General features: G+C 40.6%; 1 protein-coding gene across 2 annotated transcripts in view; it reads left to right on the top strand.

Annotated features, from left to right (window-relative positions):
• The window catches only part of negr1 (neuronal growth regulator 1), a 132,182-nt gene that overhangs the window by 81,849 nt on the left and 23,317 nt on the right, over positions 1-27,016 (top strand). The window contains exons 5-7 of one of the 2 annotated variants that reach the window (XM_035177134.2): positions 6,100-6,220; positions 8,479-8,627; positions 18,492-18,533. In XM_035177134.2, the coding sequence (XP_035033025.1) occupies positions 6,100-6,220; positions 8,479-8,627; positions 18,492-18,533 (312 nt within the window). The remainder of the gene's footprint in view (positions 1-6,099; positions 6,221-8,478; positions 8,628-18,491; positions 18,534-27,016) is intronic. The other variant, XM_035177135.2, reaches the window with a different exon arrangement.

The raw sequence follows: 27,016 nt of genomic DNA, 5'->3' as shown, positions 1-27,016 counted from the left end.
GAGTGAGTGACACTGCAGAGTTTGAACACCGCTATGTTGAAAGATGGGATCTGACAGTTTGCACAAACTTTAGTCACACGTGGAAAGAACACAAGACGAACTGTCTTGCTTTGCTGCGTTTTGATTTGCTCCTCGCTGCTTCATTTGCTTTAACCGATGCTGTCTTGATAGCACGCCAGATGTTCCAATCGCCTCTCTCCGTCCATGTGATGATCACAAAGCAGACACAAGTCCATTTTCAGGAAATAAATGTCCCCAAAAAGACAAATCAGTTGATCATTTTAGTAGCACAGTTGTCTGAATTATTGATGTGGAGTAGGAAGGCACTGTTTTTATTTGGGGATTTTTTTCTCGCTTTGAGTTATGTTGATGCAAGATACTGGTTATGTGTGAGTGTCACGTTGCTGAGAAAGTTATAGAGCAGAATACTCAGACTCCTGGAGCCTCCTCCCGTAAGCCCTGTCCCAGCTGGACACACATGTGGAAGTATAATTGGGTTCCTCTGACACCACGCATGTAACTTTTTCTTTTCTTTTCTTCTGTGTGATCCCGTCCCCTCCTATCTAGATGTTCGGCTCTGGTTTGAACTAGCTCTCTCTTCAACACCACTTGTTTTCTTTCAAGCCAAGGTTTCACTTGTTTCGCAGAGTGAAGCTGTGCCCTTTGTGCCTCTGAGTTTGCCAGCCATTTGTACGCCTCCTTCCTCCTCCAGTACCCCTGCAGCTGTGAATTCTGCTCACACACTCACCGTGGCCGTGTTCTTCCAAAAAAGAGCACCTCGCTTTTCTTTGCTGCTTACAGTAATTGGCTCGCAAAACTGTGATCATTTTTTAATTAATTATGAGCACCAACCTTAGAACTGCTGTGAGCAATTACAGCCAGTTCTAGATTCCCTGAGCGTAATTGAAATGCGGTGACGTACTTGGAATACTTTGAATTCTTTACATCACCTTGTCTTTTGTTTGCTCTGACCCTGCCTTCCCCTGTAAAGCCCCAGCCATCGGGGCCTGTTTGGAATTCAGGCCCTGTCCCGGTAGTTACACCCACAACATGCTCCTCTGACTCCCCTGACAGAGTTGTTCAGGGGAGTCATGACCATCTTGGATAAATAAGAGGTAAAAGTTGTTTACTTGTGGTCAGGAGACACATCTTCATGACCACCCAAAATTACAATGTCAAGTAAAGACACCAAAGTAAACAAGTTAGTGGAGTGTTGGCATGTTTGCACAGTGTCATTTTTTATTCATGTAAAACAATTATTCACTGTGACATTTGCAGAGGTGTTCACAGCATTTACATTTGATAAAATACATGCTCTATGTGTGTGTGTGTGTGTGTGTGTGTGTGTGTGTGTGTGTGTGTGTGTCTCCTGTGGTCTTTACACAGTCACGGTGTGAGAACTTGTGTCCACATAATGTAAATCATTTCATTCTAAGTTTTACGTTTACGTTTAGCAAGTAGTAGTTTAGGTTAGACTAGGTTTCCAGAAAATAAATGTATGCGTGTGTGTGTATGTGTTGGCGCGCAGCTCTGCCTCACTGCAGTGCTTTGATAAGGCAGATGGATCATAGGTAAAATGAATGATCATTCGACTGTTGTTGTCAGGAGTATTTGAACATCAGACTCAAGGTCTCAGCTGAGCATTTGTCGACAGTTTGCTGTGTCCGTTGAAATACTGTGGCTTACAATTCAAAAGAGAAGGCTTCCTAGAATTGGATTCTGATCCAGTCCTAAGTAGAGTTAAAGCCAGTACCCTCGAGCTGTTTGGATGTAAATCCATCTCTCTACATCCCTCCAAAGCTCTCGTCTTGATTGCTATTTGGATTCCTTGCTGCATGTGGGGCTTGAATAAATGAGTGGAATCTTGATCTTCTGCTGAATAAATGTTCTTGATAGAACCACTTCAGGACAGTTTGACACTGTGACTTCTTCCGTTTGCTTGTGACTAATCAAAATCATTTTGTATTGTTGACAAAAGTGGAGCCGTCCAACTGAACTTTCGTAATGCATTAGGGTATTTCTATATATGTTGGTTGTAAAGTGGTCCTCATTAGAACTCCCCCACATTCTGTATTCGGTGTACAGGTAGGAATTTGGGTACCTTGAACCATTTAGTGTTTAATGCAGACAAGGAGATTGAATCCCTACCGCTGTCGACCCACACAGTTTTGTACGCTAAGCTGGTTATTTATACGCTTTGCATTGTATGAAAAGAAGGAACACAATGTTCCCTAGCTGTTCAGAATAGAAATCTTAATGAATTAATAAATCTTGGCAGCAGAACCATTCCTGACTGACAAAAAACAGGACAACGAAGCCCACAGATGGCAGTGGGGAACAATGTCTCTGTGTGTAAGCTGATAAGTCATGCACTGATGAGTCCATTTCGTAATTGCAATGAAAACTCATTTTCAAATCTGGCTGAAGAGGTAGGGTTATTAATTGATCTTTTAATTAAAAAGCCTTGCGTTCTGTGGGTTCTCTTGGCAAACAATAGTTTGTAGCTAAATAAATCATATTCAATCTTTAAGCACACCAATTAATCATTAATAGTCACATGAGGACAACTTAAGGCAGACAACTCGGTGAAGCCCTGTACATTAAGGTGTGGTGCTTTCCCAACAAACTCTGCCCATTCCTATAAGTGAGGGCAAACATTTCATTCATCATAAACATACTTGTACTCATGCGCTTTGTAGAGGTTCACAATTGCAAACAGCGTCTTTATTTTGACGACAACCTTTACGGGATGTAAATGTAAAGGAAGTCAGCTTGTGATCGACCAACAACAGGCCATTTGTCAACCCGGCAGGGCCTTACAGCGCCCATTTCTCTACCTTGCCTGTGCTATTCCTGGACCCAACCCCTCACCCCCATCTGGTGGAGTCACCATGACTCCAGGCATGATTTATAGCACCACAACAGCATTCTCCAGACACTAAATTACCTGGATTATTGGGCCTTCATGATTTTTAGTGCAGTACTTTGCATTACTCTCCAAATCCTGATGGTGCATTGCACAATATATGATGATTTAGGACATGCCAGCAAGTTGAAATTGGAATTATTGGATTGGGCTGGATTTTATGACTGTGATCTGTCTTAACAGAGCCCCTTGCCAAGTCCAAAATTGAAAAGACTTCATATTATTGATATGCATACAACATTTTACCATTTTGGACCACAAATTAATCTGTGGAGGATAATTTTCTTTATTCCAGCATGTTGCAACAGTTGTATGACTTGAGTGATCAAAAGGACAATTTGACTACTTTTGAGGTTTTCTCAAAATAAACCTAGTCTGGTAAACTTTTAAGAGCAGTGCCCTTGAATAAATAGACAGTGATGGATGATACATTATGTCTGGATTGACACTGGATCATAGTTTGTATTGTATATTTACACCCCCAGGAGGGATAGCCTGTGGTGCTCATACTATATGTTGACCAGCGAGATTTCCGTTATTACTTAGTTTTTTTTAACCAACGTCTGAAAGGGCAGCCATCCAAGTTCCGACTTCGAGTGTAATGAAGAAAGCACAGTGTTCCTTTTGGCAAATAGCTTATCCATTGAGTTCTTAATAAAAAGGAACACTTCAGAAAGGCTCCCTCTTGAAGAAAAATAGGCGGATATTTTGCCAGTGGGTTTGTGATCTTGATAGAACCATAAACAACATTGACTTTGTGTGTGAGGTTTCAAGTATTGACACCCCTGCCTGGGCCAGCGTGTCCACTGTCCTAGTAACTGTACAGCTTGACAGCCAGGTCACCCTGGCGCTTTCAGAGGCTTCAGATAATCAATGGCACTGCACAATGACACCAATGGAGGATTATGAGGATTCACTGAGCCTCTGTCAGGCAGTGTAATGCATTGATTTTGTCATACTTGTTTTTTGTTTATTTATATTTATGTGCTGTGCAGTGTTATCTACTTGTTCCCACTTATTTTTTAAGTATTTCTGTTGTACATTGTCAAATACATAACACTCAGATTTATTACAAGCCCTCTTATTCTTTTCTGTAAGTTATGGCTCTCCTGTAAGATGCTGGTATGGGTCTCTCGGCCGGGTTGTAGGATGGTTTTGCGACCTGTCAGGTTTGTGGGTGATTAAAAAAGATGGAGATCTGAACACAGAAAAGTGTTCTTTAGATATTGCATAGATGCAAGGTTAGTCACACATACAGGTTGTACGTACACATGCACGCAGGCACAGCAAGCACGTCCAGTCAAGGTCTAACAACACCCAGCAGCATGGCATTCAACTTTTCATTCGCTGATAAATGAACAGGAGAAGCTGTAGCATAACGCAGCACTTGATTCACGGTATCAAGTCCTTCGGATTATTCAGCTCAGCCACGGAAGAGGGAATTACTGCATAATTGGCACATATATGCAAGGACTGGAAATCAACATACTCTCTTCATATGAATGGGCTCATTATGATGCAGAAGAAGGTTGGGGAAAGGGCATCCATCATCACAGAGCACGCTGTCACCTCTCTGTGCCTCTCATACATGATCATACAACACATGTAATGCTCACATTTCCCCTCACACAGATCTGTTGCATCCCACCTCATCAATCTACACGGATTCATACAAGTTGGATGAGAGACTAATCTATTCTAAATTCTCTCCATTGAACCAAGGCTCAGATGTTTGCAAGATCCCTGTCTCACAGAAACACATATATGTTCTATAATGAATCATGTCCTTACTGTAACATACATGGAATAAACGCCAGAACTAGCCTGTTTTGTAGGAACTGCACCTTCAGATACTGGATTAAACTGTTTGCACTTTTTGGAGTTGGACACCAGGTAGTATCTCTGGGTTGTTCATCCCAGGGAAGCTGCAGCAGTCCACACCAGGGTCAATCTTCTCAACATTTCAAAATGCAACCGTAAGTAAAGGTTTGCAGGCCTTTCCATTGGATACAGACCTGAGTCCTGACTGACAAGTCGTTCCTGAAGACTCTTTGTCAGTAATATAAATAGTCCACACATCTTACTTTCAGACATGCCTGGGCAATTTACTGTTTCATTCAGGACTGACCCTATAGACTGCAGGCTATTTTCCATGTATCATAATGTACCGGACTTTTAATCAGAATCTCTACGACTGACACAAAGTCATTTTGCTTGTATTGTATGTCAGCTGGCCGTGAATGTGATTGTTTGCTCAGATTGGCTGTTTATCATTTGTCAAGCTTTTCGGAGTCAAGCCGAGTTTACACAATACCCACTGCCAGATTGAACCCTACACCTTATAATGATTAGTTCTCCAGTGTTGATTAATGGAGAATCAGGGGAAACAGTCATAATAATACCAGTGGGTATTATCCACTAGTTCTGTGAGGAGCAGTGCTGCTTAGAGCCAGCACTCCTTGTCCTCAATCTAACCCTAACCCCTCCACGGGTTATGAATTCAGCATTTATCTGATAATGGCCAGTAATTACCCATGTAACGAGTGAAACATTTGTATTGTCATTTTGTGACAAAGGGAAAGGTACGAGTGTTTAAAAATCCTTTTGTCTGGCTGGTTCTGTCAATTGTTGCAATTCTATACAACTTCAATTTATTAATTTTGTTTCTTTCAAGGCTGTGCTACTATAAGCAGGGTAAATATTTGAAGTACAAAAGGACTTGGCTGCTTAAGAGTCTGTCCGTATGTAAAGCTGGCTTCATGACACTGGCAAAGAGATTTACAGCACATTTCAGCACATGAAAGGATCCTCATTCTGCATTCACAGAACCTGCCTCCGCCATTGAGTCTTTGAACTTCCATTAAGCCATTTATCACCATGCAGTGCAATTCATTTCATTTTCCTAACGCGGGGGATGGCTGCCCTCTCCCCTCCCCAACTGCACCTCTGTAGATTCTGAGTTTTGAGTTTACACTATGTAATGTGTGCACTGACCACGAGGTCTGAGGCTGTCACTTTCAAGTTCAACAACTCTCATTCCTCCACTGCTCTGTGTCTGACTGGCACTTAAACCTTTTCCCTTAAGATTGCCTTTATGCCTGTGATAACAGATTTATCTTTACACTGGTATTTTTCTCTGCTAACACATTTTGTTTCTCTGTTTTTTTCTCCAGTTGCCCCATCTATCCATGAGATGAAAAGCCATGGAGTTGGTCTGGGGCGCACAGCTCTGCTCAGGTGCGAGGCGGCTGCTGTGCCTTCTCCAACATTTGAGTGGTACAAGGGTGAGAAAAGGTGAGCCCGGCTTTATTGTATGAGCTATTTCGATATCAGCAGCATCACCCAGATCCACTGGATGCTTCTTTGTTGTGTCACAGATCCCTCATCTTGCCAGCGGCCATTGGCTTTATTCCAGGCATCTTGAAACAAGTGCCAGATATTAAGTATTGTTTAAAGTTTGCTTAGAATATTTTGTATTTTACAGCCATATTGTAAACATATTGTTTGAAGCTAATTTATGAAATTGATAACAGGTACTTTGTTGCTCTTTTTACCTATTTAATAACCAATGTGATAGGTAGGTTTTCTACCTTTATACAGTTTAACATCTAAGATGCCTAAACAAAACACAGTAGTCATTTTTTCGTAAACCACACTACGTCACATCCTGCACTGCCCACATTCTGCAAGTGAAGATACGTAATTCACCTTGGCAGATTATCAATTGCCTGCATTTATGAATGTGTTACCATGCCTTAAAGCTGTATGTGAACCCGCCAGTCAGATGTCCGATAGACATCATCACATCAGATAGGTCTTCTCTGCCAGTCGCAATCAAATCTGAACACAACTCCACGTCCAGTGAGCATTGGGGTTTGGTTCATTAATGTGAATAGGAATGGATACTGTTGGTGGATATATCTTAAAACAACAGACAAACTAGTAAGTGCTATTAACTTAACTAAAGTTCTTGGAAAGCGTTGAATATTTAGTTTGAGATTGTTGGAATATGACTAAATACAGTTTCAACCAAACTCCACAAGAAAGTCTGTAAACTCAATGTGTTTCAAGTTGAAGTCTAAAGTTCCGTCTTTCATGCTGACATTAAGCCATAATGGTGGCATTATTGTGAACAAGCACATGCTAGAAATGGTGTTTTGGCAGAAAACTGTTTGGGTTTGTCAGATTTTTCTCAGAGACAGGGCGTATGTTTGTTCTTCTACTCGTCCAGCTCACAGAAATGTTCCAACAGACGTCATTTGTGCCTTGTCCTCACCTTGCATCTTAATAAAATCTTTGCTGGCAACTGGCTTAAATCATTCACGGCACATACATCAATCAGCTGCAATTCAAGTGTCAGTTCTTGAATTTAAAAACCAAATTACCCCCATTACCCATCATTTACTCACTCCTGGTGAGCACAATTTCAATCATCAACTCACACTGTGCTAATTGTAATTATGGGGTGGATTCAATTTATTCAAATTGCTAAGAAGGCAAGTTGGCATGTTTCTTCTTTACTTAATTCAAGGACTTGTTCTTTCTGTGACTTCTTACATGGCTAAATGGTGATTTCTTAATTTAATCGTCTTCGCGGACTGGAACAGAACATGTGTAATTTCTGTAAAACATTAGCACTGGCTGTAACTGTTTTATTGCCAATTTGATGTGCATGTGAAGTGAGGGCCACCTCTCATTTTGGCTAGCTATTCCATCACGGCTGCTGCCAGTTTGTGTCTATCGGAAGTACTTTCACAGATTTGACAAGCAAATCTCTCCCTTGGTTTTTCACTGCTCCCATTCTTGAATGGAAGTTGGTGAGTGTTGATGTGTGTGTGTGTGTTGGGATGCCTCTTTCACTCTGACAGAGTGACTAGTTTCATGGTGAGGAGGCGAGACACCCACCAATATTATCAGAGAATGCTCAGCTAACATTTGAAGTTGTTGTCGCAGAGGGAACAACAGATTTGCAAATATTTGCTGGACATAAGGTCACAACTCGAGCCACAGCAACTTGAGCCAGGCTGGAGTAGGGCAAGGATAGAAACATATTTCCCTGTCTGGAGGTTGTTATGTTTTTTAATGTGAAACTGTTGCAGCAACACAAGTCAAATTTATATCCACAATAATCCCACAATCAGGATTTGTGGTATTTTCTGTTACAGAGTGATTTTTAATCACTACAGGCTGTTAAAGATCATCACGGCTATCAAAGTGAACAATTAAACATTTGTTAATTCTACAGCATAGATGCCAGTCACAACTGGAATAGGATTCATTGTAATCCTCATGCACCTGCATCAAAATAATAAACCAGATGTCAAGTGGCACCCAGCGGTTTCCCCCCAGAGCAACTCTCCAAGGACCAAGTGAAGGACCACGGGATAAACAGATTTGTTGAAGAGGGCGATGAAGCACTGTACATTCTGAGGATCCACTTAAAGATGACTAACATTTGTACTGTCTTTCCACGCTGTCTCCCCCTGAAACTGTGTGTGTCTTTGTGTGAGGAACACAAGCTTCATTTGTATTGATTGGGTTCTGTTTTTCAGGATTATCAAAGGTCAAGGCATCGACATCAAGAGCCCCAGCTCCAGATCAATCCTCACAGTGACCAACATGACAGAGGATCGTTACGGGAACTACACATGTGTCGCCTCCAACAAGCTAGGGACGGCTAACGCCAGTGTGCCTCTCATTCGTAAGTTGCCTGTCTACCTGCTTGTGACTGTCTGGAGTTGTGAAGAGTCAGAGGGCTGAAAGGGTGTTGTAGAACTCATTGGGGGTTTATGCCCTCAGAAGTTTTAAAGTTAAACCCAGTGCTGCAGCTGAGTGCCCACATATCATCAGCAGAAGTTGTTTCCCATTTCCTAGTCATCAGTGTTGTGAATGTTGGCTGTCTAAAGTAGTTGCTAAGTCTGTATGTATGTGTGTGTGGGTGTGTTGGTGTATGTCTGCTTTCAGAATCTACCAGTGCATGTGTACTGGAAAAGAAAACACACCACCTGAAAAATAAATGTTGCTTTGAGGTGAGCTTTGCAATTACAAAGGCATCCACACAGGTCATTAATGTTACGTTGGAAATCAAGTAGGAGTATGATTCAGATTTTACAGAGGTCTGATAGTCAGCCCTTTCATGGATTCGAAAGCGCCATAAGGTGTCTATCTGAATGTGAGAAGAGCCAAATAATTAGAGGCCAAGCTGCTGGTGCATCAGTGAAAGACTGCAGAGTTATTTAATATATTTTGGGAAACAGACTTACATACATTTAGGTGATAAGGAAGAGGGTGATTATAATCATCAAGACTGTGTCTTAACGGACTGAAAGCCCAAAGCAATGTATACAACTAAAGAGCAAATAATTTTAAATTCATTCAGTCATTCATTAGCTCGAGCGCTTATCCTCTGAGGGCCATGGAGATTAATCTTAAATGTAATTTTTAAATGAATTCTCCACAGCATAATCAGACATTTAGAAATATTTACTGCTCACAAAAGGCTCAGAAATTATGTGTAGCAGAGGGATTATTTTTCCAGTCTTTGCCATTTAACTGGCATGATATCCATGTAAAACATGTAAAGATCCTGATATGCTTTGTAGAAAACTCATCGGCATCAACGATGGATGATGCGCAGAAAGGGTCACGTCGTTAATTTTTCTTATATTACAAAAAAGGAAATCCTGCGGAAATCCTTTTAAACAAGTTCCAGTCCACAGTCGCTCTACTCTCTGAATACAGACATCTTTAAAAGCTCAAAGACGTCTACATAAATTCTCAAACTTCAGGAGCTCTCCACTTATTCAGAGCTTTGTACTTTACTTTGTGGTAGGTATTTCATATTTCTACACTGTTATTTTGTCTGCCCGCTGTACCTGCCAAGCGGCAACAAAAGCAACGACAGCGAGGGGCTAGGGAGCAGATTTCCCTCAATGTTTTAGAGTGAGTATGGGTGGAAAAAATTCAGTTTAATGTATTCAGTGATGAAATATGAACAGGTGAATTAAATTATTCACCGGTTTGCGCTGCACCCTCTGATGATAACATTGTCCCTAGCAGGCCAGAGACTCGGAATACAAAAAGATATTTCTGTAGAGTTGGCAATTGTCAAAGGAGCACTCCACTCTCCTGTTTGTGTATGCACAAAGAACATCAAAGCCTTGTCTCAGATCCTCAAATGGATGATCTTAATGTGACACCAGCGAGGCCTCAAAGGCAGCGCGGCAAAGAAGCCCTCAGAATAGACAGAGGAGGCAGCTTCCTGTGCTGCCACCTCCAACGTCTCTCTCTTCCCTCTCTTTATCTCTTTGTCTGTCTTGCTATCATGGCTTTGTTTATCTGATTCTCTTATCTCACTCTCTTGCTCCCTCGCTCTTTCGTCCTCTCTTGCTGACTCCCTCCCTTGTCTCTCTTCTTTCTCTCTCTCTCTGTCATTCTCTTCCTCTTGCAGACACAGTCTCTCTTTTTCCTTCCCTTTCTCTCTCATGATCTCCACTAATGGAAGAGAGGCCAATTCTGCTGTCGCTCCTAATGAGAAATGGCAAGCAATCGCTGCAGCGCACTCTCGCGGGTGCGTTGACGCAAATAACAAAACCCAGAGGTTAGATTTCACCACGGGTGACTTTGGATTGCTATTTTAGAATCAGTCGATAGCTATTGATGAGCAAGGTGGGGGGGGGGGGGCATGCATATTTGATAGAACATCATTCATTGAGGTGAATTATAAGTGGCAACAGAATGAGGGTGGTTTGCGGTGAAGAAATTGAGTATGTATGTGTATATACAGTGGTTTCCTCAGTTGTTTCCATTACAGTAAAAGGTTCAGTAGATGCAAATGAATTGATAAGGTCAAGTAACGGTCATTCCCATTGAAATATCTGTGAAATGCAGCCACTGGAGATTAACTATAAACCAAAATACTAAGCATTCAGGGCTCACCTTCATGAGTCTGTTGTCATGATTCAGAAGTTGAAAGGTCCTCATCCTTGAGCTGCGTAAATCCTTTTTGTCTTTAACGTAAGAGAGTCACTTTAAATTAGTCCAGTGAAAGGTGGGCCATGATCACGCTTTCTCTCAGGGAAAGTCACAGGGATACAAACTTGTCACCTTCTGGGGAAATTGTCTGTTTTGGATCCAAACTAGAAGACTTACCGCTCGGGTAGGTAGCATTTTGGGCACAGGCCTGTCTTCTTCTTGGTCTGAAGAAAGGCCTGTGCTCCAAACATTACTCACCTGGGATGTAAAATACAAAAGTTTGTGATTTGTGTAGATGCGATTACTTTTTGAAGTGGCTCCCGTACATCTTGAAAAAGTCATCGGATTTAACCCTGAACCTGCCTCGCTTGTGTCAAAGATCATCTAGGTCCAAAGAAGGGCCTGTGCCAAAAGGTTTCTGCATGGGAGCATCAACTGGTTTGCAGACATTTCTCGTCTTCTGGTTTTCTTCGCTTCTGTCCAATGTTTATCAAGTTTGGATAATGCATGCTTTTTTATACTTGTATACAAACTAGGTCAATCGTGTGATTTATGATGATCCAATTACTTTTTGCAGAGGCGGGGAAGACTTAACCCTAAACCCGCCTCCCTTGTGTTAAAGTGGTTGTCAAAGTTTAGCTCCAACTTTGATGAAAGTATGAAGTTGATCTAACCTTCTGTTCCTGAGGAGAGAAAAGAAATTATCAAGAGAGTCAATTGCGGAAAATAACAAATTGTATTATGGCTCCATGTACATTGATGTGGTAGATTCTGACCACTTCTTGGCTTTCTGGGATGAGCTGAATGGCCATGTCCTCACTATCTTTGGTGGTTAGAATTCATAACTGTCAGTTTGGATAGACCATGTGGGTTTTTGTGCTGGTAAACCATTAGTCAGGGATTGTGATCTTGTTCAGCTAAGTACCACTTTAAGCAGCGTGTTAAAAGCTGTGGTAAAACACAAGCTGGGTTCTTTAGAGCAGAGAGAAAGCGTTCAACCTCTTTGCCACCACTTGTTGGAGTACTCTGTGTGTGCTTGTGTGTGCAGAGAGCTTTTTATACCTGATCGCATTTTGAATAACACAATACCCAGTGTCATCAGTGAATGAACGAATAATACGATGGAAAAGCACTTGGCATAATTGTCTGTGCTTCTGAGCAATTGTTAAGTTACGAATGTGTAATGAATTGTACAAGATAACAGGCTTGGATGATAGCTTGGAAATAACTTTGGAGAATTATTTTTGTTTCTATGTTTACAGATGGAAAATTTGTCTTTAATTGAATACAAGCTAAGAGCGCTTGTACAGGTGCAGTTCATGCTGTGATTAATTTCTGCATCTCAGTGACTTCAATTGTATTTTCCTCCGCTCTCAGGATCAAATCGAACCACAAAGTGTGTACAATAGAAAAGCAGTCTCCATTAATGATGTATCGGCTTTCTGAGAAAATTATAGCGTTACTGTTTGATTTTTGTTTTGTTATTGTCAGTTTGTATTACAAATTGTCCAAATGAAAGTTGTCAGACTGGAATAGAAAGCCTGCTGTGTGAGACTAGATCCACTCATTTGTATTTAAACTAAGAAAGATGCCAGATTCATACAAAAACAGAAGTTGTCAACTACAGCAGGTGCTGAGTATTTGTTGATTCACCTACTGAGTTTATTTAACCTGGACAATGTATATTCATAACCATAAATTAGAACTATCCTAATAGCTTTTGTGGACAGATGATGCAGTCAGCATGTTTGTCGTCATGTATAATATAGTTTAGTTAATAAACCATTAGTGCTGGCTTTGCAAATGTTTGTAGGGTAATTACTGTAGAAGACTCAACATGAGCACATCAGCTGGATTTGCTTGTGAAAACAGATGACTATAGTTAAAAATGAGTATCTGTGATAACATATAACAACTCGCAAATCTGACACCAAAAAAAGGAGGAAGAAGGAATTGAATGTCAAATTGAAAGAAAAGAAAACCTGCTTCACAGCCCAAACTGTTGGAGACGATTGAAGTAAAATGTTTATATTTAAGACAATGTGACTAAGTGTAGTGATAATGTTTGACAATCTAGTCATTAATGAATATAGTCTATTGTTGCTAAGCAGAGAGACAACACAAATATCAGTGTTACATTCTGGATTAATGATTTTCCATAATATTTAGTTGATGATAATGTTAACATTTTGTCTTATATTTCTATTTTCACCATGTAAAGATAAGAGAAGAGAAGATATTGAAATACACTCACAGTATAAACGCAATGAACAATAATAAATAAAAACCTTTGTAAAGGTAAACTGTTACAGTTTTGCACAGATGTCATATTGATTTAACTGTTATTATTGCACAGTTGAATTAGTTGAAACCCTGAGTGAGACCTACAGTCTAATGTGCATGTGGTCTACTGGGAGCAGAGCTGGATGTATAGCTGCAGGAAGGAGCGACCTGCTATACCTCTCCTTCAGACACATATTGAGTATTACTCATGAGACAACTGCAGAATGTTTCACCCATTTGTTCCCACTTGAGTGTAACATACTTCAAGGTTGCATTTCTGTTGTTCTGAAGGCATTTTCAGAATCCTCAGATTTGATACTTCAAACCATCAGGATAAGAAAAATACTTTTATAATACTTTTTCTTCAAAGAGATTTATAACTGAAAATAAAATATTTGTTATCAGATGTATTCATATACAATCCAAACGTTATGCTATTTTATAATCAGACTCAGAATAAAGTGTTAACCTATTTTTAACAAAGAAAGCAACAGCATATGTCATTTGCTTTAGGTTGTTTTGAATTACTGTTTATTCATTTTTAGCTCTGAAATGTTGAATGTAATGTTATTTCATAAGGCACAAACCGGGCTCATCTGTAGACTCAAGTCACACAATGAATAATATTAAGAAGATCAAACAGTTACTCTTTAATGGAAGTTTATGCAGTGTTCCTGATAAACAGGAAAATACAGGAGGAAAAGAAGAATTTGACATAAGAATTATTTTTAAATGTACCAACGCATTTACTGCAGGTTATATCTCCCACAGTTCTTTCTTGCACGTACACATATACACTATATGCACACCAGACTCGCACACACACAACTTATGATTTTAGCGAGGTAGTAACAATCACCGGCAATCCCTATTTCAACTTCCAATTTCATGTGCTGGATGGAAGTGAACTGCAATGAAAAGACTGAGGCTGTTCACTCCAATTTTCTGAGGAGTCCTCCAGCTTAATTGGTCAAGCTCTTATCCCCCAGCCCACCTCGGCTTAGCCCTGGAGGAGATTTTCTCCAGCTATACCCCTGACTTCATTTCCTGTCCCCCCCCTCTTCCTCCCCCCTCTGAGCAGTAATCAGAAGAGACTGATGGGGGAGAAAAAGAGTTTCTCTCTTTCCGTCAGTGCTCAGCCTCCCCCAGGCAGGAGAGACACTGCTGGCTAGTTGGTTAATGAACGTCGTGTTTGTTTGTCACGCTTATCAATCACCTCATGTGTAGGTGTCATTTCGACATGTCTCCTCATCTGCCATTGTTGTTGATGATGTTGTTTGTCTCCACACCGTGTGATTGTACCTGACTCGTGGAGCAGGGATGCAGGAAAATGGGAGATAAAAGGTGCAACCGGAAATGTAGGTGCATGATAACAGCTCAAAATGCAGGGGAATGGTGTTGGAGCCATTTGGGGATGGGGAGGCAGTGTATCACATTCTATGTATTTATCTTTGTGTTAAAAAAAAAAAATTTAACTCCTATTTATTTGTCTGCGTGTCTCATAAAACAAATTGTGTGCTGGCAACATTCAGTAGTCAAAACCACTAACATTGATAAAGTAGTATTCTGTATGACATAGTTATAGGGGGTTTAATCTTAAAATGCTTCCATGTCAAAATAAGCTGGATAAAGTGAACAGTGAGTTTGCAGTGTCCTTTATTATCCCCAAAAGCACCCTTACAGTGTTGCCCCATTTACCTATCATTTCAAAGCCTGCATTTCCATATTTCGGCAATCAGAAAAGACATTAACATTTTCCAGTCACACTGCGATGAGGAAATGTTTTGTGCTGCGGCACTGTTCATCCCGTAGCCCAGCGGGCCATGGACGTTTTACCCACCCACACCCCACCCACCTTCATCGACACCTATAGGAGGCCAGATGCACTGCTAGGGCCATTTGTCCCTGGATGACTGAGCCCAGTGGACACCCACAGGATGATACACACTCTGGGCAGCATTCAAAATGACATTGGATGACTAACTAATTAGATGACTCACAGTCTTTAAAGGTTATATATATACGATATTCACTGCATCTAGATGTCACATTAGCACCAGCATCTTGGACTAAGACCAAATAACCAAGCCTCCCACTCCCTACATTTTCTCAGCAAGGTTTTGCTTGTGTCTTGTGAAAGTGACCCCTAAACACACAAGCAGAAGCACAACTGAATTAAGTTGGTCTTTGTACAAAACAAGAGAAACAACAAAAAACTATTTAGCTATGGGCCGTGCAGACCGGTGGTATGGATCCATCATGTCTTATCCGCAGGTTGGTGCTCCTGTCAGTGTCTGAGCCTCTGTGTGAGGCGCTCCAGTCAGCAGGGATGCAACTAGTTAGCGTGACTAGCATTGTTAGCGCAGCCATGCCGTGTGGTGTGTAGCCCACAGACTGTGTAAAGATAAGGTGCAGCCGCTGTGTTCCTGGATCAGCAGAACTGTGGTGTGCAGGTGAAGGGGGCAAAGATTCACATGTCCACTGGGTTATGATGTTTATATCTCTGCAGATCACAAGTGGAGCCATAGTGGCTTATAAATGTGATAGGGGGTAATGGATTCACAGAGAGGGCTTGCATTCACTAAAAAGCTAACATGAACACATGCCCGGGCCAGCTACAAAAATACAGAGTAGATCCTTTTACGTATTCCTTTAACGTGCACCATTTTACTATCCTGCAGGGATAAATGTTTAAGAATAGCTGAACAGTTCAAACAAACAATGTGCTGCTGCATGATGTTAACTTGATAATTTCCTCAAATGGAGCAGTGGATTCTTTCTCCTCCAAACTACTCCTTTAATGGATGCTTACTAAGTTTTTTACTGGGCTACATGTTTTATTAGTTTGATTATTATTGGATGAGCAATAATTTTGACTCAGGAAGTAACTCATGCACCACAGATTTTTTTAAAAACCTGGATTCCTTTTTTCTTTCTTGTCTATGTTATTGTGAAATGTAGCTTTAAACATACCTCATTTTTGTGAAAAGGCTGACAAGAGTCCATAAACCGTATATGATCTGATATTGACGTGTGCAACCTAAGTATTAACTTAAAATTAAGCTTGTGATGAGGAAACCCCTGAGCCGGGCCCAACATGAACATTGATTCCATGTCTCATAAATCTCTTACAATATCCTGTCTACAGAGAACAAAGAGAATAGCATTCCATGAAATGAAATAGCTGTGAAAACTAATGTATTTTATCTCGCAAGTGAGCAGACTGTGCTATAGGTCGACTGCCATATACAGTACGTGAAGCGATGCATTGCTCTACTGAAGGAGAGAAAGAGTCCAAGTCAGATTGGAGCTGTGAGGGAGAGATTGCATGTCAAAAGATATGTTCCACAGTAATGGAGGAGTGTCTGAGAGCTCATGAAATGATTCACTGGTGAATTCATGCTCAAGTATTAATCAGATAGCACCAAGCTGCCTGTTTGAAGAAAGAACTAAAAAGAAACTGTCTTCACATATCGTCTCCCTCAGGAGTACCTAAAGTGGAAACATCGTGGAAGAAAAGATTAATTCGACCATTTCTCCACCAATTTACCAATGGAAAAGCCATATCATTCCACGTATGAATACTGATTCCTACACAATTCCCCCTTTCAAATTGAATGATGAAATCAATTGAAAGCAAATGTTTTGTTGTCGATGGCGTAACAGCAACACAGTCATTTACGCAGATCACACTTCAGAGAAGCGAACACAGAGATCACAGACTGAGAGCCTGGTGTCGACGATGGCACAGCCCCATTTGTCCCACAATTCAAATGGCCATATTGAGTTCCCATGTAAATGGATTAAAATGGAGAGAAAAGTAGGCCCCTGCGCTACTGCGTGGCCTAGATACAGCAGCTCACTGCAACAACATAAAGTCGTATTATTTTTGTGTGCGGTTACGTGTGAGGTGTAATCATGGCTGCCATGGTTTCCCTTGTGAGAGATAAGCTACTACACTGCCATGAAGCCTTCTGGAGAAAGATGGTTTATACCTTTGTGGGGAGTATAAATAGATTTTTTGAGCTGCGAGTATAAGTTCCTGTATTTGTGTGTCAAAATCACAAAGCTTAAAACAACCCGATGAACCCGAGCACTGCATCGCTCTGAGTTGAGCTCTCGTGCAGGGTTCTTCCTGTATAGAGAATCGCGAAGTGGCCGCCTCCGTCAAATTTCGTGCCGCCTCCACATTCCAACAGAATTTTAGTACAGTGGAAACCACCTATTGAGATCACGTTTGTCCCGGACCAAATTCATTACTATAAGCGGATGATTAAAATAATTGCGTAGCTTCTCTATGATACTCCCGGAACTTGAGGGAAAGGTAACGGCACACACACTGCGCTGCTCCGCTGAGTCACTGCACAAGGCTGCTAACAGCTTATATAAAACTTAGTGCTTGTTTACCAAACAGAAAGCTCTGTTATTTATTTATTTAAATCAGGTCAAATGGGTAGGAATGTTTACATTACAGGGATAACTTCATTCCAAACTGGCATTAAATAATTTATGTCGCACAGCAGTATATGGTTTCAGCTGTGAGTCAGAAATCAAAGAAATTCGCTAAGTGTTTGATAGTTGGAATCAATAACCTCATCAAAAGTAATGGGACTAAAAAAAACACATCATCTCACCAGTTTCTTGATGTTATAGATATAATTTTGGACTGACCAAAAAAAGTTTTTTATAGCTCGGGGGGTTGCAGGTTCTAGTCTCTGGTTCCAAATTACATCTAACACGCAAGATGGTGGCATCAGTATCTGGGCTGTTTTAGCTTCATTCAGCCTATGGTTCATGAAAACTAAAAGGAGGATGCACTGTGTAAAACACTGTGGAGAGGGGAAATAAAATCAAACTGATGTGATTTAAGGACTACCCGGAAGGTGTAGATGAAATTATGGGTGCTATACGAGCATGATGTGATCTTCCACCATCAAAGTGAGACACTGCAAGTTGTTTAGCATACCACAACTATGATGAAAGTTGTTATCAGATCACAAAACCCCTTCAGGGCTTTGGACCAGCCCCAGTTCCCAGGTTCCCCTCCATTTTTGTCTGAGAAGTAACCCATGCAAATCTGAGGCAAGTGGGGGGGATGAAACGTGTTGTTTATGAGCATGCGGAGCTTGCATCTTGCCACAGACAACACCCGTCCTTAATGCATGGAGAGGATTTATCTCCATTCCCTGTCCTTTTGTCCTTGCATGCATTTTTTATTTTTTATTTTTTACGTCTCCATTCTGTTAATAATACATGAATGTCCTCTTTCCCTCCCCCTCCCTCTTCCCCCTCCTCTCCTTCCCTGTAGCAATTATTGAACCCACCACCACTAGTGCTGTCTCAAGCCCAGGTCAGTATATGTCACCATGCTGTACACCAAATCAGCAAAGAGGTCCGCTGCCTCATACTAACCTGAGCCGAAGTCCTCTCCTCCATCTTGATTTATTTCAATTGGCTGGCTGGAATGACCTCTGGGCGTACAGCTTCATTGTATGTCCTTTTTTCTTTTATTTGCATTTCCTTATTGGTTTCTATAGCCTGGCTACACATAGTTATTGCAGACAAGTATCATTGCAACACCCTGCCCCTCCCCCACCCCCTACCTTCATTAAACCCCACTTCTGCCGCCGCCACCTCCACGTGGAGCAAAGAATAGTAGTCATCAAAAGTGGCTGTTCCATACAGTATGCCTCTGGGTCTGATGCTTCTCATAATGCTGATCGCTTCTTCTTCTTCTTCTTCTTCTCCTTCTCTTCTTGCCTTCCTCACCACCAACACCACCACTTTCCTACTCCTTAGTGCTAGATAAATGCAGTATACATCAAAGGCAGGATGCTGTTGGTGGCAAAGGCCCTTGGTTTGTTGTTTGTGAGATGGAATCTCTGCTGCCTTTGTAGTTTTATCATTTCCCTTCTGCCTCCCTCTCTTTCTCTCTTCCAGTGTCTTAATCTTCGTATATCCCTCTCTCTCCTTTCTCTCTCTGTTCTTTCCTCTTCCTAGAACAATCAGTTGGAGCTCTGCCAGCCTCTTTAACCTGATCTCTCGCTAGTGCTGTTGTCGGTGCTACACTGTCAATGTCGCCCTTGTTTCCCCCCCTCGCTGTATTCTGCCGCTTCCACATTTCAGCCCAGAGTAATCCCCTCTGCTTGGTCGTCTTTTCTTCCTCTCTAATGGTTTTAAGCAAGTCAAAGAATGTAATCTCTTATGCTGGTTACATTATTTTTGCTTAATACTGTTCATGCGCCCAGAAACATGCAGACAAGCACTGGCATTAAAAAGCTTTCACTGCCACAGACATACACAATAGACACCGGAATGAAAACATGTTGAAATATTCAAACATGCTCAAATGCACCTGCACTAACAGTGCAAATCATAATCACATGTAAGGATTCATATTGCCTATTGGATCTGCTGAGAGTGATTTCTTCATCATAATCTGTGGCTCGACGCCATCGATTTCCACCTGGCACAGCCCTGGATTAGCACGTGTTTTTCTATGTGTATTCTCTACCTGTCTATCTGAGCCAAATATAATTATCCACAGAGATACTGTCAGATAACAAGTTAAAATAAGCTAAGCGCCAATGAACAGTCCTGGCATGGCCCTGAACTGTGATTTGATGTAATGCTTGCAGAACAAATTACAATTTCATGGTCCAAAGGAACACCAGTGGTTTCAATCGTGTAGATAAACCAACTCACAGACCCACTGTTCTTGTTCTGTTTCAAGTTGTATTTGAAGTTAATTTTTTGATGCTGCCCCTAAGTGGCTTGGCGAAGGGAATTATTTTAGACCCCTGCAAAATGACTGTTTGTGCCAACCATTGTTTAATCAAGTTTAATAACTAATTTGAACAGGTTATTATCTGCTTTTATTTCCCCCGTGAATGAGTTCGGGAAGATGTACTCCCAAAATAAGGAATGAAATTCTAGTCTGTTAGGTAAGCAATTCAGGAGATCTGAAATAGAAAAATTGCTCACCCACAGCACTTGCAGTGCATGTTTCAGTCCATTGATCCAGAGAAAATGACAAAAAAATCAAATTACAGAGAGAAAACAAAGTTAATAACAACATCAGTCATTGTGCTTTTATTTCTAAAATTGCTGTGCCAGTACTACTCTAATAAAAAGTCAGATGGGCCAAGATGTTAATGAGCAGGTTAATTGGATCCTACTTGCATGTTGGATATTAGATTGTTTTGATTCAGAGCTTCTATACTCTGATATTTCAAAGACAACAACTGCTGTTGTTTTCAACTGCAACTTGCAACTGAATTACAGCCAAGCAAGACTGGTATTCTGAGCAACCTTGATGTCTCTGGAATTATCCTGAAAGAAGGAAATCAGTGGCTGCTTGACAGATGGTAAAACAGTAAGAAAAACGACCTGGAAAACAGCAGTTAAACAAAAAGTGTATGTTAATTAAACTGAATAAGATAAGTGCAATATTGCAATTAAATTAATCTCACGTTTTGATGATGGAAACATACTTAATGTTTTTTAAACAGAAGGTAGCTTAGCCTATTTGGGACCTATCCCTAACCGAGTCAAAGTAGACCACAACTGGCTTTATTGTATACAGTAAATACAGTACAGTATGGATTTCTTGTATAATCAAAACACGAATTGTGCATCTGAATTGTAATGAGGCTCTTTAGATCTTGAAAAAACTTAGAATTCATAGCCTATACAAATTAAGAGTTATCTTGAGTACTCTGCAAAACTAATGTATTATAGTAAGTAATTTCTGTAAAGTGGTCACTTACCACAAACTAAATACTCTGTTTATCATCCAGGGTGAGGGGGGAATCATACAGGCTCCAAATGAACTAAAACATAATAATACCGACTGGTAACTCAACAGTACTCTCTTTAGAAAGAGCCATTACAGATAGTTCTCTGAGGAATCAGAGTTGTTTGAGTGTGTCCAACAGGCTGCTGAAACAGTGGCCAGGGCGCTGTTCTGGGCTCTCGTGTGCTGGGGAGGCGGCATCAACCCTGATGATGCTATCCGACTCATTTAACTAGTGACGGAGGCCAGCTCAGTAGCTGGGCTGGAACTGAACAGTCTGGAGGCAGCACCAAAGAGGAGGCGGCGGACATGATGAACAGCGTCCAGGATAACCCCTCCCACTCATCCTTTGACGAACTGTGGCAGATGGAGAGTGCATTCAGCACCAATTCATCCCAGCAAAGAGCAAGCCAGCGTTCTTCAGGCTATCACTTGTGACTGATGCTCTAAGACACAACAACAGCAATTGTGACCAAAGTCTACAGGCAAATTTATATTGCCACATTGAATTGACGCTAAAGGTGTGGCCTAGTCACGGCATACTGTAGGTACGAACCCTACGCCTTAGCTTGTCGTGCAGCTCCTGAGAAGTGTAACTACACGTAGACAATGACAAAGTTGAGTGGTCCCATCCTCCTTCTGTCTCATTCGGTTCAATGGTTGTACCCATCATCACTCTTTCCTGCACTGCAGGAAAAATACTTCTTATTCAACATTCATTAGTTCCAACTCCAACATGACCCTACCACCCACTGGCATTGGCAATGTAATTAGAGAGCAACACGGAGACAACAGTGCAAAAGTGTCAATGCCCGCAGGTTTAGACTTTTCTGCATTGATTTCATGCATAAGTAAATACCAGGCTTAAGCCAGCTGTTTCCAGCATTCATGCTAAGCTAAGCTAATCTCGTACTGGCTGTAGCTCCATATCAACAGTGCAGTTGTGAGAGTTGTGTGGTATTGATGTTCTCAGCTGCTGCGAGTCAGCAGGAAATTGAATTTATGTTTCCAAAAATATAAAAATAATATTTTAAGATGATGCTAGTAGGATTTAATTTATTCATTATATTATTTCATTACTATTTTATTTTGACACTTGAATTTCACCCTGTAGATCAATAATATCTATTCCTAGTACATATTCATGTTTGTCGGAGTCTCAGACAGAAACTATCCGACTCTGCCACACGTGAAAGTTTCTCTGTCTCTGTGAAAAACTGTAAAATTCTACTTTTTTTGACAGTGAAGCTCTTCAGCTTGTTTTTTTATGTTTGAGATATGGATTTGTATGTATTTACCTAAACATAAAGCACTGCTCCAATACTTTAAAGCAGGTTGCTCGGTGCCACCCTGTCATCCCAACGAAATGCAGATCTGTGATAAGCATATGCTCCCACCGTCTTTCACTTCTGTTTATTTCTGCAAATCACTTGACAGAAAAACAATGTTCTTTACACCGTACTGACTCACATTTCTTGTCAGAGAATACAGTGCTACTGGTTCAAGGAATATCGCATGCATTATACATAATGTGTGACTGTGTTTGATTCCCATGTGCCATGTTAAATCCCAAACAAACACAATTCAGACAGCCTGAGTGGAGCTAAGTGAAGATGATCCACGTGCTGTTTCCCTCTCACCCTGTTAATCCAATTCTTAGCCCTCATTTTTCATACTGTATGATTTTGTTTTCACTGATATCTCTTATAATCTGAACTAATTACAGAGGACGTTACTCTTAAAGCTGTCATGTATCTTGGAGGCTTGTCATGTGAAGCATTTATTTGACCCTCCCCTTGACCCAGTGTGAAGCAGTAGGAGAGAGGAAGGAGAGATTAATGAGCCCATGAAGGTTTATGTTTCTTGTTAATACCGTGGAGTAGGCCATAAAACACGGCCCTGCTCTGTATTGAGGGGATTCACAAAGGGGCGACCTTTTAAGAATTGTTAACTTTTAATCCAGAATAATGCTCCACATTTTCTGGATGCATTCTACAAAAACAGTTCAATCATTATTTTATATAGATGTTTATTATTGAAAGTCTCGCCAGCTTAATGAGGACCATTTTCTGAATCATTCGTATAGGTCAGGTACCTTTCTTTATTCGAGGTCTAGATAACAACATCAAAGAGATGATCTACCTTATTAAGAATTCTTTCGAAGTCCTCCATAATTAAAAAGTCATCCACTCAGCTCCCCAAGGCTCATGGAGCAGTGTTAATCAAATTCTTTTAGTAAGCATATAAAACCTTAATCAAAGCAGAGCTGGACAAATTAAGTCTCAAATTGGGATAATTTTTTGGAACATGACTTTAAACAAGGTAAGGTTATGTTTTTCCACTTTCAATTCTCTATTTTGTTATCTGATGTTGGGACCAGTTGAACCCTAAGGCACATGTTGCTGTTATTACACTGTGCAAGACCTTCTCAATAAATAAACAACTTGAAATTTTTCTCTTAAGTTCAAAATTAATATTCTCTCTTGGCCATCACTTTGTAAATATTAGACTAAGTATTACTGGAAAGAGGCTCATAAGCACATTTAGCCCTGCTTTGAAACCATGTAATGCGTTACTTTGGTGATTAAATCTGCAGCTGTTTTTCAAAATACTGTTGCAACATTTTCTAACTTTAGCCCTTATGCATAATGCATTTTAGCTGCGTTCATTAAAGTTTAAAATCTTTTGGATTTGTTACCATGTTTCTTTTTTTTTATGTTTGGTCTCAGTGGGAGTAAATAGGGATAAAAGAGTAATGTATTTTGAATTAGATATTTATTTTTGAAATGGATATGCATTCTGTTCAGCTGTGAAAGTCCACTGTATATGAGGAATAACCTCTCAGTTTCAATTTATCAGTTTGTAGCTTGTTATGAAGGCAAAGTGACCACGAGATTCACCATTTTTGGTTTGAAACAGCTTCTTTACTTTGTCTGCAGGGCTGTTGTCAATGTGGTGTCACATCAAACAAAATCCTCTATTTCTAGTTGTGTTTCAACATGAATGCCACAACATCAGAGCTGGCGAAATGGAAAAACTGCCTCTCATATTCAGTAACTCACTGACAATTATTTTACATGTTGAACAAAGTACAGCTAAGCATGAAAATATGACACTTTTGTCCAGAAAATACAAACAAGGGATAGTGTTCCTGCTCTGTGGGCCTGCAGCACTAAAGGCTCATTAATTCTCAGTGTTAGATATATGGAAACAGTCGGAGCCCTCTGTCCATATCCTGCGTTCATTTTGTCTGTATTTGTACATGGTTTCTCACAGCTCTCAGCTGTGGACAAAACAGACGAAATGGAGCAGTACCACTTGAAGTCCTGGAGGGCAATGTGGCACGAGGAGGAAATTTGTCTCCCAGTGTATTCAATGCCCACACAGCCATGTTTGTTGTCGTCATAAATTCTCGACTCTGTGCTGCGCTCTCGTGGATGTATCAATTGATGTATCAATTAACAACCATACCAACTTATGGAAGTATTTGGTCAGTGATGGTGATATTGTTGGAAACTGACATATCTCTTTTCATAGGTAAAGGTAGCATAAATGAGCCTAAGTCCTTCCAACATTTTTTGAAACAACATATGCCACCGTCCATATGGGCTGGTGCTGATGTTATGACAACCTAAATACTGGGCCATGCTAAATTAACAGACCTACAGGAATATTGTAGCCACCCTCTGCTTTAGGACACAATAATACATTATTGCTGCAACAGTGTGTCATTAATTTATTCCAGGATTATTTCTGACATTGTACAGGAGAACACTGATTCTTGAAGATAGATATTGGATTCTTTTGATGTTGTTGAATGAGCTGGATAGATGTGCCTGTCCTTTGTTTAACCGCTGACACAATCAATCACACTAATCACCGTCAATCAGTCCACACATCACTGATTTCGTAACATTTGATCCGTAGTTCTTTTCGTTCACAGACAATCTGTTGTCGTTTCAGACATTTTATCTTAGCAGACAAGAAAATCTGACACTGACGAGTCAAATAGAGCCAGGTACCAGATTTTAAAAGGAGATATTTCCACCCCCTGGCTCTTAAGTTCACACAGAGCGCAGACTTTGACATCTCTCTTCCCCTGCAAAGCTCAAGATCCTAAAAATCAACGAGTTCCTGAACCTGCAATGAACTAAAAACATACCAAATTGCTGTGTGTGTTTTTTGCAGTAGCTCTGATGTAAAAAGTTATGGATGAAGACCTCATCATGTGGTGAATTTACAGTAGTTGACCTCATGAGCAAAGGAAACTGTGAGAAGTTAAACCACAGTCAAAAAATACCAAGAGTTAACAGTGCTTACAAACACTGTTCTTCTACACCTCTGTAGCCAAAAGACCTGGGACAGAAGTGTTGAAGCTGAACTGCATCAGGTGGCAATTACAATACCGCCACCAGTCTAACTACTGGATACAGTTTGTGAGTCACCCACAGGTAATGGCAGTATAAATACACTGCACTTATGAAATATTCAGTAGGTTGGAATATCTTCCTCCCGCTGATTCGCTTGCGTTTGGTTCTTGTCTGCGTTGTCTTGTGCTGTAAACCCTCGAGGACTGGTCTCTTTGAAACTACGGTGTTAAAGTGCTCGAGGAGCCTCTACAGTAAACAGCCCTGCCTCTCTTTTACCCACCACGCTTGGTGTCAGACACACTGAGCTACCCACAGATAATCCTTTTTGGCAGTGCATTTCCCACCAGCCTTATCAGTTATCCGGTGGCAAGATCAAGAGCCGCGTGAACCCCTTTTGCACCCTCACCGCCGCCCCGGCTCCCGTCCCATAAGGCTTGTTTTGAGGTGATATGCTGACCTTCATTTTTACTGAGTGTTAACTCACCCAATCATCTCTGCAAGGTCCTGATAAGCAGATGGCATGTCATCTATCTTACTTGACCCCTAGATCCCTGGACAACATAAATAGACGATGGGTTTTGTGAAACTTGGGGCCTGTGAGCTTCCCCTGTGAAAAACTTGTTACAGTAAACAGGTTTAAAGACACATAAATGGTGTTTAGGAAATCAAACATACATTTCCTCCTTTGGACATGTATGTTTGACTGTTATATTTATATATATTTAATACATGAACATATATCTTGAAATGTAAATCGAAGAACAAAAGCCTCAAGTGGCTTCATTTATGAATGCCCACATTATATAATGCACATTATATCCAGCATTCAGTAGGGCTTCTGATTTTATTGTGCTCCTGAGCATTACTGCACGATCGTCTGAAATATCCAAGTGTGCCAGTGTTTCCACAGTTCATTTAATTGATCAACAGTTTCCACGCCTTCTACCAACACTTTCATTACTATACCGTAACTGCATATATTTTCAGGAAATGAAAGCCATTACTTTGATATTATAAAAGCACGCAATGTGATTACTGTACCATCTTCTGTTTTCTCTCTCTGCAATTCCTTTTAATGAGTATTAATCAAGGGAAGTGTTATTTTTGCTATTTGGCTGATTGGTACGCAGTTGTTTGTGTCATATTAGTCATTACGTGTTTGGTTCTCTTGTGCTCTGTCTGCCGGGGTTTTTATTACAGTGCCCTAAAACACATTTTGAGCGCTAATACTGATTAGTTAAATGCGGCAGATACCTACAATGAAATTGATTTTGTGTTTTATTGTGCTGGGAAGAGTGCTCTCAAAGTGACTCAAAGTAATGTCTCTTTTTTCCCTTATTTGCTTGATTAATTAATAATGAAACACTTACGGGTTCTTTGTTTTGAAAAAAAAAATAGCTTCTTGGAAGCAAAGGAAACACAGAAATATTGATTGTGCAGATGTTGCTGCAAGCAAATAACAAGATGGTGGAATTTATACCTCACACATTACAGCTAATGGCAATGTTCAGTGCCAGTGCAGGAAAGTGTGTGCCCTGTATGTAGCAAAGGATGAGGAGGTCAGGTTGGTAAATTTGTGTAGGATGTCGGAGAGCAGAGTTCATGCGGAGTCCAGCAATTACTTTTTGCCTTTGTATTTCTGGTTACCATCTTTACCAAACCTCAACT

The sequence above is a fragment of the Hippoglossus stenolepis genome, chromosome 14, assembly GCF_022539355.2.
Source record: "Hippoglossus stenolepis isolate QCI-W04-F060 chromosome 14, HSTE1.2, whole genome shotgun sequence".
In the NCBI taxonomy this organism is placed as follows: Eukaryota; Metazoa; Chordata; class Actinopteri; order Pleuronectiformes; family Pleuronectidae; genus Hippoglossus; species Hippoglossus stenolepis.
This window is presented reverse-complemented; position numbering and strand designations above follow the sequence as displayed.